The sequence below is a fragment of the Corylus avellana genome, chromosome ca7, assembly GCF_901000735.1.
Source record: "Corylus avellana chromosome ca7, CavTom2PMs-1.0".
NCBI classification, from domain to species: domain Eukaryota; kingdom Viridiplantae; phylum Streptophyta; class Magnoliopsida; order Fagales; family Betulaceae; genus Corylus; species Corylus avellana.
The window spans coordinates 11984-27539 of NC_081547.1; the positions used below are offsets into that span (position 1 = coordinate 11984).

Consider the following 15556-nt stretch of genomic DNA (forward strand, 5'->3'; position numbering starts at 1 on the left):
AAAATGCAGAAGTTCAATCATGCTTACGTAGCATGCCTTGGCATGCCTTGTTGTGTGCCATGGCATGCCAAAACAAGTCGACACCATGCAAACCTTTTTTTTTTTGGCCATGCCAATTGCCCAAAGTGTATTTATAACTTCAATATAAGACATTTGGAAGTGTCCCAAGCTTCAAATCACAGGTTTGCTTCATTGCCTCGGTGAGTGCCATGGCACGCCAAAACGAGTCGACACCATGCAAACTTTTTTTTTGCTCGTGCCAATTGCCCAAAGTGTGTTTATAACTTCATTATAAGAAATTTGGAAGGTGTCCCAAGCTTCAAATCACAAGTTTGCTTCGGTGCCTCAATGGGTGCCATTGCATGCATGCCTTGGTGTGTGCCATGGCATGCCAAAACAAGTCGACACTGTGCAAACATTGTTTTTGCCCGAGCCAATTGCCCAAAGTGTGTTTATAACATCATTATAAGACATTTGGAAGGTGTCCCAAGTTTCAAAGCACAGGTTTGCTTTGGTGCCTCGGTTGGTGCCATGGTATGCATGTCAAAATGAGTCGACATCGTGCAAATGTTTTTTTGTGCCCGTGCCATTTGCCCAAAGTGTGTTTATAACATCATTATAAGACATTTGGAAGATGTCCAAAGCTTCAAATCACAGGTTTGCTTCGGTGCCTTGGTGGGTGCCAGAGCATGCCTTGGTATGTGCCATGCAATGCCAAAAGGAGTCGACACCGTACAAACTTTTTTTTTTTTGCCCATGCCAATTGCCTAAAGTGTGTTTATAACTTCATTATAAGACATTTGGAAGGTTTCAAAAGCTTCAAATCACAAGTCGACACCATGCAACCTTTTTTTTTGCCCATGAAAATTGCCCAAATTGTGTTTATAACTTCATTATAAGACATTTGAAAGGTGTCCCAAACTTCAAATCAAAGATTTGCTTCAATGCCTCGGTGGGTGCCATGGCATGCCTTGGTGTGTGTCATGGCATGCCAAAACGAGTCAACACTGTGCAAACTTTTTTTTTTGGCCCGTGCCAATTGCCCAAAGTGTATTTATAACTTCATTATGAGACATTTGGAAGGTGTCTCAAGTTTCAAATCATAGGTTTGCTGTGGTGTCTCAGTGGATGCCTTTGTGTGTGCCATGGCATACCGCAACGAGTCGACATCGTGCAAAATTTTTTTTGGCCTGCGCCGATTGCCCAAGGTGTGTTTATAACTTCATTATAAGACATTTGGAAGGTGTCCCCAGCTTCAAAACACAGGTTTGCTTCGGTGCCTCGGAGGATGCCATGATATGCCTTGATGTGTGCCATGGCATGCCAAAACGAATCGACACCGTGCAAATTTTTTTTTTTTTTTTTGCCCGTGCCAATTGCTCAAAGTGTGTTTATAACTTTATTATAAGACATTTTGAAGGTGTCTCAAGCTTAAAATCACAAGTTTGCTTCGGTGCCTCGGTGGGTGCCATTGCATGCCTTGGCGCCCTAAACACGAAAACTCTCCAAAAACCCCGAATGTCTAATTTTCATTCGGGGTTTCATTTTGGGGTTTCATTTAGGGTTTCATTCGTGGTTTCATTTTGGGTTTCATTGAGTTTTTCATTCGGGGTTTCATTTGGGGTTTCAATAGTGGTTTCATTTGTGGTTTCATTTAGGGTTTCATTTGGGGTTTCTTTTGGGGTTTAATTGTGGACTCTGAGACCGGTTTCTAAAACTAGTTTCCAAAAGTGGTTTCTAAATACGCTCAAAACCGGATTATTCGGGGTTAACCGGTTTTGAGTGGTTCTAGAATCCGGTTTTTAGTGCTTGTAGAATCTTGTTTTGAGCAGTTTTAGGGTGACCACATCCCTAAACCCTAGAAATTTTTTGCCGAAACAACCTTAATAAGATAAATATTAGACTTTCTGTGTTAGACAAAAAAAGAAATTTGAATTTTCAGTCGATTTAGGTCACGAAAATGTAAAGTTCATTCATGCTTATGGTAGCACGCGTTCTTCTCGAAGGGAGGAAAATAAAAAATAATAATAATAAAATCCGAATGTCTGATTTTCATCCAAAACAACCTTAATGAAATAAATATCAGACTTTCTAAGCTAGACAAAAAAAGAAATTCGAATTTTCAGTCGCTCTGGGTCACGAAAATGTGAAAGTTCATTCTTGTTTATGGTAGCATGCTTTCTTTTCGGAGGGGGAAAAACAAGAAACATTCGAATGTCTGATTTTCGGCTGAAACAACCTTAATAAGATTTATATCGGACTTTTTGAGCTAGACAAGAAAAGAACTTCAAATTTTCAGTCATTCTAAATCACGAAAATGCGGAAGTTCATTCGTGCGTACGATAGCATGCGTTCTTTTCGGAGGAGGAAAACAAGAACAAAATTCAAATGTTTGATTTTCAGCCGAAACAACCTGAATGAGATAAATATCAAACTTTCTGAGCTAAACTAGAATTTTCAGTCGTTCCAGATCATGAAAATTCGAAAGTTCCTTCATGCTTATAGTAGCATGCTTTTTTTTCCGGAGGTAGGAAAAGAAGAAAAAATCCTAATGTCTAATTTTCGGCCGAAACAACCTTAATGAAATAGATATTGTACTTTTTAAGTTACACAAAAAAGAGAAATTCGAATTTTCAGTTGTTATAGGTCACGAAAATGCAAAAGTTCTTTCATGTTTATGGTAGCATGCTTTCTTTTCCAAAGGAGGAAATCAAGAAAAAATCCAAATGTCTAATTTTTGGCCGAAACAACCTTAATGAGATAAATATTGGACTTTATGATCTAGACAAAAAAAAAAAAAAAAAATCAAACTTTCAGTCGTTCTGGGTCTTGAAATTGCGAAAGTTCATTCGTGTGTACGATAGCATGCATTCTTTTCGAATGGAGGAAAAAAATATTTTGAATGTCTAATTTTCGACCGAAACTACCTGATTGAGATAAATATCAGACATTATGAGCTTGACAAAAAAAGAAAATCGAATTTTCAGTTGTTCCGGGTCACAAAAATTGGAAAGTTCCTTCATGCTTACAGTAGCATGTTTTCTTTTCAGAGGAAGGAAAATAAGAAAAAATCCGAATGTTTGATTTTTGGCCAAAACAACCTTAATGAGATTAATATTGGACTTTTTGAGATAGACAAAAAAAGAAATTCGAATTTTTAGTCATTCTAGGTCACAAAAATGCGAAAGTTCATTGATGCTTTCTTTACGGAGGGAGGAAAAAAAAAATTCCAAATGTATGAGTTTTGGCCGAAACAACCTTAATGAAAATCGATATGAACGGCGAAAGGAGTAGTTGAAAGAGTTTCTCGTGTGTTTGGACGATGGTGATGGCGATGAAGAAAAGGTGGTAGGATCATTACGAGGTAGAAAACAACGAGAGAATGATGAAAGAGAAACAATCTTGAGAGCAGAAACAGATGGAGACGCCATTGAAGGTTAATTTAATAGTACAGGTGTTTTTTAAAATCGGGCCATATCTTTTGCTTGTTGCCATAATGAAAGAATTACAGGAATATTTCCAATTTTACCTATTAAATAAGTTATGCGGAACTTAGCACTCATAAATGTTTCTTATAAACTATCTACTTTATATATGTGCTACTAGGGCTGGGCAAAAACCCACCCAACCTGCCCCACCTAGGTCGGATTTTTATGGTTTTTTTGCAGATTCGGGTTGGATTTTATCCAACCTGTGTAGGGCGGGGCGGGCTGTGGGTATATAATTTTTTTCCCCGCGGGTACTCGACCCACCCCACCTTGCCGCCCCGCATAAGCAAATAAAATGAAAAGCAAACACTAGTTTTCATCTCTTTCTCTAGCCTAGCCACCTCCCCCCTCAATACCTCTCTTTTCTTTTCTTTTTTCCTCTCTTCTCTCTTCCCTCACTTTCGCCTCTCTCTCTGCTCTGTCTCGCAAAGTCTCTATCTCCGTCTTCGTGGACCAACAAAGCTCATACCACTACTTTGTGAGCTCTCTTCATGTTGACCGAAATCTTTGGGTATCGAACTCTCACTCTCGTTGCTGTCTCGCTCTCTCTCTTTAATCTTTTCCTCTTGATCTTCTAGGTTAATCTTGAGCTTTTTTGGGTATTGATTTTTGGGTTTTTTCGTATATTTATCTCTTAAATCTTCTAGGTTAATCTTGAGTTTTTTTTTTTTTTTTTTGTATTGATTTTTTGGTCTTTTTTCTATATTTTTCTCTTAATCTTTTGGATTAATCTTCAACTTCTTTTCGGTATTGATTTTTGATTTTTGATTTTTTTTTTCTCTTAATCTTTTGGGACCTGGGTTAATCTTGAGCTTTATGCATGTTCGTTCATGGAGTTCAATGACGAATCCGACTCACCTCACACAACCTACAATACCCGCCCTACAACACCCGAATCCATATGGATAGTAGTCATTTTGTCCGGGTAGCGAGTTGGATTTTTCTGAACCCACAGGGTGCAGGTCGGGTAGGAAAAAGGGCAGAAATCCGTTGTTGTGCCAAATACTACCTAAATTAATAGATAATAATTTGTATGTTTTAACTTGCAAGTGTACAAGATCAAAACAATAGTATAATGCAGCAAGTACGAGATCGTTCCCATAGAGATTGTTGATTTCGCTTAGAATTGATTAAAATATCAACTTTGCCACAAAATTGATATTGATATATTGAAAGGAAATAAAGATAAATAAAAGGTAAGGCTTTGATATCCACCACTAATCATACTCAAATAATATAACAATATGTCAATGCTCTAATCATATTATGAATACCTAATGTTTGCCAACCTAAGAGTATGAGCGTCTACTCCTTAAGCTATTGATCTCTTTAAGCAACGAATTAGGCATGGGTGTCTACTCTAATTATTTTCTTTCTTAAAGGATTTAGCATGAGTGTCTACTAAGTTGTTCTTTAAAAAAACATAAATCTGTGAAAATCGACAAATACATGAGGCTTAGGGCATAGGTGTCTACTCCCGGTTCCCCATATTAATTAACCCAAAAACCCGTGGTGAGGTTCTTTTGTTACTCTATTAAGTCCAGGACTCGATCATCCAAATTAACTTAAATAACTAATCTATAACACATGCATATAATGGACAATCACACACATATGAGGAATTCAATAAAACATGAATTAATCAAGTTAAACATCACAATATGATTATCACAAAGGCGTCAATATTGAAATATTAAATAAACATAATTAGGGCTTCAATCTAGCCCTACTAAAGTATTAGTTATACATAACTAAAATAAAACTAAAAAGAAAAGGGAAAGAAAGAACAAAAAACGACTCATTGAAGTAACCTCCAATTCCTCTCCCCAAGAGTTGTGTCTAAAGATGGAATATCTAATTGTGAGGCTTAGAAGTCTATTTATAAGCTTAGGAATACTCTAGAAATCCTAAAAACCCTAGTAAACTCGTAGGGTTTAGTCCTAGTGCAACTAGGACTAGAAAAACCTTAATATGGAAAGCAAAAGAAGTCTGGCCGCAGCATCTGAAATTCTTCAACGCACGGGTGCGATCGATCGCACATCTGCGATCGAGTCTCCTCTTGTGCGCACGAACGCACGCCTTGATTGCTCAGGTAGACCTCTCTGGAAATGCGCTCGATCATAGGTCCCCTGCGATCGATCGCACTGTCAAAACCTCTAGATTTTTTCAATTTTGTCCTTTAAGTTCGATATTTCCAAGAATGCTTCATTTTCTTCCAACAGCCTACAAAACACAGAAAACACATAAAAGAAATAAAATAGCACAAACTAACAAAACAAAGGTTAGTTTTATCATTTGAGGAGATATTGACAATGTTTTGGTTGCTTGGGGGCAAAAAAATTGTCACAATTGAAAGTTTTTTTTTATTTTTTTACATGTCTATATAAGAGAGGGGAGAATGATTCAAACTAATGACTTCTGCTTCATTAAGCGTGTTTCCAACCGATTAAGCCACCTCTTGAAGACATCACAATTGAAAATTGGATGGTAGTTTGACGAGAGTATTTACTTTTTTATTTTATTTTATTTTATTTTTATTTTTTTAATAAAATAACCATTTTCTGTACCTAAGTGCTTTGGACGGGAGTCGGGACATCCTCCCATTTTAAAATGAGACGAAACGGGTTCTCCTTTATTTCCTTTGTTTTTCCTCTTTGCCTCGTGCTCGTCTGAAAATGAACGCGCTTTTATCAAACTCAGATGGCAAATTGAAGTTCCATCGGAAGCTGCCGATCTGAATCTGATCGGACCACATTGCTGCTCTTGAGTGTTTTACGGATCCGCCAATAAAAAGCTATATCGGAATTTAAGAAAAAAAGGGAAGAAAATGCTGCGGTTGAGAGCGTTCCGGCCGACTAACGATAAAATAATTAAGATTCAGTTGCATCCGACACATCCATGGCTGGTAACGGCGGATGCATCAGATCACGTCTCTGTTTGGAATTGGGAACACCGCCAGGTAGATCGTTTTGTTAATTTTTGCATTTTGTTTTTTCTCTAATTTCTTCCCTGCCCTTTTTCTGTTTGTTCATATTTTTTTCTTTTTTCTTTTTTAACATACGAATCAAGATTACACGGTTTCATTTTAGTTTGTACTGTTTAAATTCACAGGTAATTTATGAGCTTAAAGCTGGCGGTGTTGACGAGCGTCGTTTGGTTGGTGCCAAGCTGGAGAAGCTTGCTGAGGGTGAATCAGGTATAACAATCTTTTTCTTCTTATCATGACTTTATTTGTGTCTTATGACTCTTATTGAATGGGTCTCGTATTATGGGATAATCTCCTACTGTTTTTCTTTACCCTTGAGTGAACGTTAGTTTGATCTCATTGGTAGAGAGCTGAAGTTGCTTGTTTTGAGTTGTTCAATCATTAACTTTCTAGAATTATCACGAAGCTAATACTTTGAGTGGATTTTAGTTAAGTTAGTACCATTCTTACACTTGTTGGTTTGATGGAAATTGAAAACCACCTGCAAAGGACACAACCCAAATACACATTATACAGGAAAAACACCTAGAAAGATCAAGGAGGAAAGAGATCGCTTGGCCAGTTGAAAAATGATGTATTTGTCTGAGGGTGGTAGGGTTACACTTAAAGAGAGTACATTTTCCAATTGACTGACATGCTTCATGTCCCTCTTTCCCCTTCTCGTGGGTGTTGCAAACAGTATTGAGAAGGTTCTACGTGATTTCCTATCGGGTGAGCTAGGTAAAGAGTTCAAATATCACCTGCTAAGTTGGTCTATGGTTTGTTCTCCAATCTCCAAAGGAGGGTTGGGGGCCCGAAACTTGCTAATATTCAATCGAGCTCTCTTACGAAAGTGGCTATGGTGTTATGTGCATGATAGAGAGGCTTGGTAGAAAAAGGTGGTAGACTCTAATTTTGGCAATTTGTGGGGTGAGTGGTGTTCTAATGAGCATCTTGGAACGTATGGGGTGGGTTTATGAAAGAATATTAAGAGAGATTGGGGGAAGTTTTCTAGCCATGCCAAATTTGAGGTAAGAGATGGCTCCAAGGTTCATTTCAAATGGGAATATGGCTCTTAAGGAAGCCTTTACAGATTTATTTGGCATTGTGTGTGCGAAAGATGCTTTTGTTATGGCTCACTTGGAGTTGTCAGGTGGATCCACGCAGTGGAATGCCAGCTTTGCTAGAGCGGCTCATGATTGGGAAGTAGATGTCTTTGCCTCTTTCTTCAAGGTATTGTATTTAGCTAGAGTGAGACAAGAATGTGAAAACAAGCTTTGGTGAGTCTCCTTCAAAAGAGGTTTGTTCGTTGTTAGATTCTTCTACAGGTTGCTTGCAATGATGGCTTACGCTTCCCTTGGAATAGTGTTTGGCAAACTAAGGTTCCTTTGAGGGCGCCCTTTTTTGCTTGGTTGGCGGCCCTATAAAAGATCCTTACCACAGATAATATGAGGAAACGACATGTCATCGCGGTTGATAGGTGTTGTATGTGTAAAAGGAATGGAGAGTCCGTGGTACATCTACTTCTCCATTGTGAGGCTTTTGGTGCCTTATGGGATGTATTCTTCAGTCGATTCGGATTGTCTTGGGTTATACGTAGATGAGTACTATGTTTTGCCTCTTCCTCGAAGAAACATGAGCAAACATAATTTTTTGATTTGTCTGTGTTAGGGTTTGTTCAAGAAAGGATCATATATCGTAGGTAAAATTCTTGGTTATATTTGATCTCTTCAATGTTGTGCAAAAATATACCTAAATTAATAGATAAATAATTGTACGTTTTAACTCGCAAGTGCACAAGATCAAAACAATAGTATAGCAGGCAAATACGAGATCATTCTCACGAGGATTGGTAAATTATGTTTAGAGGTAATTTCCTATTTAATTAAGAGATAAAACTCAATTGTCACGATTGAGTTAAAATAAAGAAATAAAGATAAACAAAACTAAAAAAAGATTAGGGTTTTGATATCCACCACTAATCAGACTAATTAAGATAACAATATGCCAATGCGCCAATTATATCGGTATAATTAATGTTTGCCAACCTAAGGGTATGGGTGTCTACTCCTTAAGTTATTGATTTCCCTAAGCAACGAATTAGGCATGTGTGTCTACTCTAATTTTTTTCTTTCTTAAATGATTTAGCATGGGTGTCTACTAAGTTGTTCTTTAAGAAAGCATAAATCTGTGGAAATCGACAAACACACGAGGCCTAGGGCATGGGTGTCTACTCCCGGTTCCCTATGTTGATTAACCCAAGAATCCGGTGTGGATATCTTTTGTTATTCTTATTAAACCCAGGACTCGATCATCCCAATTGATTTAACTAACTAGTCCATACCACATGCATATGTTGGCCAGACAGACACATATGAGGAATACAAAATAATAGGTATTAATCAAGTTAAAAACACCAAAATATAATTGTAGCAAAGGCGCCAATATTGCAATCATAAAAAGACATGATTAGAGCTTCAATCTAGCCCTAATAAAAATATAAACTACATAACAAAAATAAAATGGTGGAAGAGAAGAAAAACCCAAACTCCTCTTGATGTAGTCTTCAGTTCCTTTCCAGATCTTGTGCCTCTTTCTCCACACCTATTCCTAGAGGCTAAGAGGTCTATTTATAGGCTTTAGAAGTCCTTGTTAAAGTAGTAAAACCTAGGGTTTTCGCAGGTTTCAATCCTATTACAATTTGGAGTTGGAAAAACCCTATTATGGAAATAGGTACATTGTAGCCGCCACTTGGAATGCCTCCTGCGCACGGGTGCGCTCGATCGCAGCCCGTATGTGCTCGATCGCACGTCTGCGATCGATGCCTCTTCTGCCTGCGCTCGATCGCTTCTGGCTTGGCTTGTTCAGCATCTCCTCTGGTATTGCGCTCGATCGCAGATACTTTGCGATTGATCGCAGTACCAGGGAACTCCAATTTTCCTGTGTTCTCTTTTTGAGCCTAAATCACCCAGTTTTACTTCACTTTCTTCCAAAAGCCTGTAAAAACAACAAAAACACAAAAAGGAAGTAAAATGATCTAATTAACTTTTTTTTTTTTTTTTTTTGATAAGTAATCATGATATAAAAAAGCGCAGAGGGGCGCAACCCATATACACGGGAAGTATAAACAGAGAGCGCCTAGGAGGGGGAGAAATGAAAAAGAAAATCAGAGAAGCTAATCACTAAAGGAGCTAGCCAAGCGGCCGTCCAAGAGTAAAGCGTAAATAAGAAGAAATGAGTCAATTCCTCTATGGTCCTAGTGGAATTATCAAAACATCTAGCATTTCTTTCACTCCAAATACACCACATAAGACACAGAGGGATCATCTTCCACACAACCGCACTTCGAGTACGTCCTCCCGACCACCAGCTAGCAAACAAAGCCCTCACCCTGCACGGCATGACCCAATGCAACCCAAATCGCTGAAAAATCATGTGCCAAAGAGCACTCGCAAGCTCACAGTGGAGAAGAATGTGATCGACTGACTCTCCGGTCTTCTTGCACATACAACACCACTCCATAACCACTATGTTCCTCTTACGCAGCATATCATGAGTCAAAGTTTTGCCCAAGGCCGCAGTCCATCCGAAAAAAGCCACCCGCTGAGGCGCCTTAGTACGCCAGATGCTCTTCCAAGGAAACTCCTCTTGAGAAGAAGAAGACAAGACCTTATAGAACGACTTAACCTCGAACTTGCCTTTCTTGGAAGAAGACCAACAAATACGATCTGCATTGCCTAAGGAAACCTTGCAAGAATACAACCGATCAAAAAAAGGAGAAATCAAATCCATCTCCCAATCTTGAACCGATCGCACGAAAATGACATTCCACTCAACAACCCCATTCCTCCCAATAAAATTATCCTTCACCCAAGCTTCTTTGTGTCTAGCGATACTGTATAAGAACGGAAAAGCTTGCTTCAAGGAGTTGTCCCCACACCAAATATCATGCCAAAATCGGACTTTCGAACCCTCCCCCACCTCAAACCGAATACCTTTGGCAAAGAAATTCCACCCTTTACGAATATGCTTCCATAGACCCACACCATGAGGGCCCGAAGCCTCCTTCGTGCACCACCCACCTTCTTGATCTTCATACTTAGCTTTGATCAAATTACACCAAAGAGCCCCGTTTTCATTTGCGTATCTCCAAAGCCATTTCCCCAAAAGAGCTTGATTAAACTGGTGCAACTTCCGAATGCCAAGACCACCATAACGAAGAGGGCTGCACACTTGGTTCCAACTTACAAGATGCAACTTGGGCTCATCTCCCATTCCTCCCCACAAAAAATCTCTTTGGACTTTCTCGATCCTTTTAGCTACACTTACAGGAATCGGAAACAGAGACAAAAAGTAAGTCGGAAGATTAGCCAAAGTGCTCTTGATGAGGGTTAAGCGACCTCCTTTAGAAAGATACATTCTCTTCCAACCTGCCATCTGACGCTCCATCTTTTCAATCACTTCATTCCACATGGCCGTATCCTTGAACGAAGCCCCAAGAGGGAGACCCAGATACTTCATAGGCAACTCGGCAACACTACACCCAAGGATGTTAGCTAAACCCCCAATGTTCTCCACCCCACCAATGGCCACAATCTTTGATTTTCCAAGATTCACTCTCAAACCCGAAACAGCTTCAAAACATAAGAGGATGAGACGAACATACCGGATTTGCTCAATAGAATCTTCACAAAAGATCAAAGTGTCATCCGCAAATAAGGAATGAGAGACCATCAACTCCGACAAGACCCTATTTCCCACCGAAAACCCAGTCAAAAGGCCTTGGTCAACCGTCGCATTCACCATCTTACTCAAAGCCTCCATAACAAGCACAAACAATAACGGTGAGAGAGGATCTCCTCGCCGGATTCTCCTCGAACTGCTAAAGAAACCTTCCGGAGAACCATTCACTAGGATGGAAAATTTTACCGTCTTAATACACCACTCTATCCAAGCCCTCCACCTCCCACCAAACCCACATCTATGCAGCAAATACAAAACAAAGTCCCAATTTACATGGTCGTAGGCCTTTTCCAAATCCAACTTACAAAGAACACCTGGCACCCCTGATTTCATGCGACTATCCACACATTCATTTGCAATAAGAACGGAATCTAGGATTTGCCGACCCCCAATAAAAGCATTTTGAGAAAAGGAAATGACCTTACCCAAAACAGTTTTCATCCTATTGGCAAGAACCTTAGACACAATTTTATACACCCCTCCCACCAGGCTAATGGGCCGAAAGTCCTTCATCTCCACCGCATCCGCCTTCTTTGGAATCAAAGAAATAAAAGTTGCATTCAAGCTCTTCACCATTTGACGTCTGCTATGGAACTCTGCAAAAACCGCCATAATGTCTTGTTTGATAACTCCCCAGCAAGCTTGAAAAAAAGCCATGGAAAAGCCATCTGGACCCGGAGCCTTATCACCATTCATGCCTTTTACCACCTCCCAAACCTCCTTCTCCTCAAACTCTCTTTCTAACCAACTATTATCCTCCTCATCTATGGACAAGAACTGCTGGTTATCCATTCTAGGGCGCCAAGAGCTTTGTTCCGAATAAAGAGATTGGTAATACTGCACTATGTGTTCTTTTACCTCAACTGGATCATCGGATAAAGCGCCATTAATACGAAGCACTTCCACCCGATTGTACCTCCGGTGAGAATTAGCCATCTTGTGGAAGAAGCGAGTATTTCGATCCCCCTCCTTGAGCCACAAAGCTTTCGATTTTTGACGCCAATGAATCTCTTCACACAACAAAGTATTCTCCAAATCTTTCAACTTGTCCGCCTTCCGGATTTTCTCCTCTTGATCTAAGCCTCTCGATTCTGCCAACTCATCCAACTCCTGGATACCTCCCAATAACTCCTTTTTCCTCCCAATATCCCCAAAGACCTCCTCATTCCACTTTTTCAAGTCCACTTTAAGTGATTTTAATTTACTAGCAAGCACAAAACTAGGCAAACCCTCAAACAAATACGACCCCCACCAAGAAGCAACCTTATCAACAAAACCCTCTGCCTTAAGCCACATATTTTCAAATTTGAAACCCTTCTTACCTCCACTAGGAGTCCCGCAATCCAACAATAATGGGAAGTGATCCGAGAGCAGGCGTTGAAGTCTCCTTTGTACAACTGCTGGGTAGTGATCTTCCCAATCCGAAGAAAACAAGAACCGGTCAATCCTCGACCAACTCTCATTTTCTTGATTATTGGACCAAGTAAATTGACCCCCCATCATCGGAATATCTACCAGATTATTCTCTGAGATGAAGTCCGAAAAATCCATCATGCCCGATGAATAATAAGAAACATTGGAGCGCTCACTGGGAAATCGTACAATATTAAAATCCCCGCCCAAACACCAAGGAACCTCCCAAATCCTCATCAAACCAGCCAACTCATCCCAAAGCGCCCTTCTCTCCACTTCCTCATTCGGACCATACACTCCCCCAAACGCCCACACCCATCTATCCTCTACATTTTGAAACGAGCACGCCAAAGTGAAAAGTCCCACACACTCCTCCTTACACTCCACAACCCTCCTATCCCACATCATAAGCATCCCTCCCGACAAACCATTAGAACCTTTATACTTCCACCCCACATGTTGACCTCCCCAAAGACTATGAATCACCTCTCGAGAGATAACCTCCATCTTCGTCTCAATCAAGCACACTACATCTACTTTCCATTCTTTCAAAAGACCCCTAATGCGCAACCTTTTCTTGAGGGCATTCAACCCTCTCACATTCCATACTACAATATTAAGCTTCATGATCCACCAAAGCGCCCCTCTCACTTTCCTCAATCTCTTCAAGGCCTTCGAGTTCAGGAACACATGCAGAAGCACCTCCCAAGTTCGAATCGTACTGCTTCCTAGAAGCTTCGATAGCCTTAAAAAGATCCTCCAATTCCTCCTTTTTCCCCTCATCAGAAACTCCAATTTTTGGGCAAAAATGGAGACAGTTACCAACTACCCAGCTGGATGAAATCGTGTCTGCTCCTAAATCCTCCAAACCCACTGTTTCAACAATTTTATCCCCCTCCATACCTGAATCAGACCCAGACAGCTGCAATGCCAAAGTTCGATCCACCCTATTCTGTCCAAAATTGCTCAACGGAGCCAAACTCCATTCCTCCCCCTGACGAACCTGCTGAGCCCACTCCCCCACGGCCAAATCACTACTCCGACGAGATGGGCTCCCCCTCAGAAACTTCCGAGTGGCCAAGCATGCACTCTTTCCAGCCTGGCCGGACTCCATAGGCTTCTCCGGCGCCGTCTGTTGCTTCTCCGATGACAATAACGTCTCCGGCACCCCCTGCGAAAAGTCCGGCGATGGTCCCAGAATCCCCTTCGACTGCCCAGACATCGACGATGAAGCTTCTGACACGTCCCTATTCTTCGGCCCAGTCTTTCTCCTCATATAGGTCAGAAAAGTTAAATCTTTACCAGTGGGCAGAAGTTCCGTCACCGGGCTTGCGGGGATTTTTGGACTTAAATTCCTTCCGGCCCCGAAAGCGCTAGCATCCCCCACAGACATGCCGACAACCACCCTGGGACTCCTTTCTGCCACTGACCCAACCCCCTCTTCCCCTATTCGCTCTCTGCCGGCCAACGTCGAACACTCCGGTGAAGGCGTGAGAGCTCGCGACTCAGTCACGAGTTTTCCAGAAACCGCCAATGTAGCCAACCCACCTTTCTCTTGTAATGGGCTTGGACTATAGCCCACACTTGAGCCCACAACCCCTCTTGGCTTAAACACCACCTTCTTCTTCAACTTCAACCTGCTGCTGATCTTATTAGTATTTCCTCCCGGCCCAGCCTTCACCTTCTCCTTCCATACAGCCTTTCCCTGAGCTGCGACTTCCTTCTCTCCCGGCCCAAGCCCACTAAGCTTCATCTGATTAATCACCCTGTCAATCTTAAACATCCCCACGTCACATTCTCTCTTCAGAACTCTCAGCGTCTCCTTCACGTTGAGGAGCTCAATACCTACCTCAGAGTAGGTCTGCCCAGCATGGTACCCCATCCCCTTCCGTCCCTTCATGCTTCCAGAGACTGACAACTGCTCAGACTGCGCTGCCGGCTTTGCTGACCCACTCGCCGGAATTCTTGTCACACGCTTTACGCCACCTCCAGCTTTCGTATCTTTCACGCGAGGCACTACCGGGCCTCTATCAGAATTCGCCGGCCAGATTGACTTCGTCGGAGCCATAACATACTCCACCGGAAGCCCCCCCGAAACTCCCTGAACCATCACTGGCCCCTGGGTCTTCATCGGTCTTAGGCTCCTCTTGTCAAACGTATAGTTCCGCCGACCTGGTTCTGTCCATTCTTCACTATCTTCCTGGGTTGCCTTCAATGACAGTCTCACTGTCTCCGCATAGCTTTTCTGCTTCATTACCTCCTTTTCACCCTTTTCTCCTCTAAACTCTCTGCACTCCTTGATCACACGGTGACCACGAAGAAAAAAGTTAGCTGCTTGCATTTCTTTAATGAAGCGATCCCACCCAAACCCACGACGACCTTCGGGGATGATGATTGAGCCGCATCTCTTTCTTCCATCGAATTCCTCCACAGTCAGGAAGTAACCATGCCTATTTGAACTCTTCTGTGCAATAATTCTGGGGTATCCAGCTCTAGATTGATCCCAGAATACCTCAGAGCTCTTCACTGCCACCAAATCATCCGCTACTTTCACCAACCAGGCTAACTCATCCTTTTTAAGAAAGATGGACCTTTTGGTTCTGCGGCTCCTTTCAAAAATTCTTACTCCTGATGCCCCTTCCTTGATCAACACCTCAAACTCCTTGGACTCCACCATCCACCTCCTCGGTCCAGCCATGACACAAGCAAACACTAGCTCCAAACACCCTACACGCGCCCTCACGCGCCGTCACTGCACTCACCTCACAGCACTCACCACAAAAAAGGATAAAGGAGGAAAAATTTCCATATGCCCTACGATCTCATCTCCACCTCTATAGCTGCATCATTTTCCAATTCATTCTTGCTGTCTCTGTATTCCAGGTAACCTTCTACAGCAAAATTTTCTTGGCCTGCCCAGTTATGCTCTATTTTTCCATCCCATCAA

At 41.5% G+C, this 15556-nt stretch overlaps 1 protein-coding gene across 1 annotated transcript in view; it reads left to right on the forward strand.

The window, feature by feature from the left end:
* Positions 1 to 6091: 6091 nt before the first annotated feature.
* LOC132186287 (uncharacterized) overlaps positions 6092 to 15556 on the forward strand; it is a 53457-nt gene continuing 43992 nt past the window's right edge. Inside the window, exons 1-2 of the mRNA XM_059600180.1 lie at positions 6092 to 6447; positions 6600 to 6684. Of these exons, the coding sequence (XP_059456163.1) occupies positions 6316 to 6447; positions 6600 to 6684 (217 nt within the window). The 5' untranslated portion in view covers positions 6092 to 6315. The remainder of the gene's footprint in view (positions 6448 to 6599; positions 6685 to 15556) is intronic.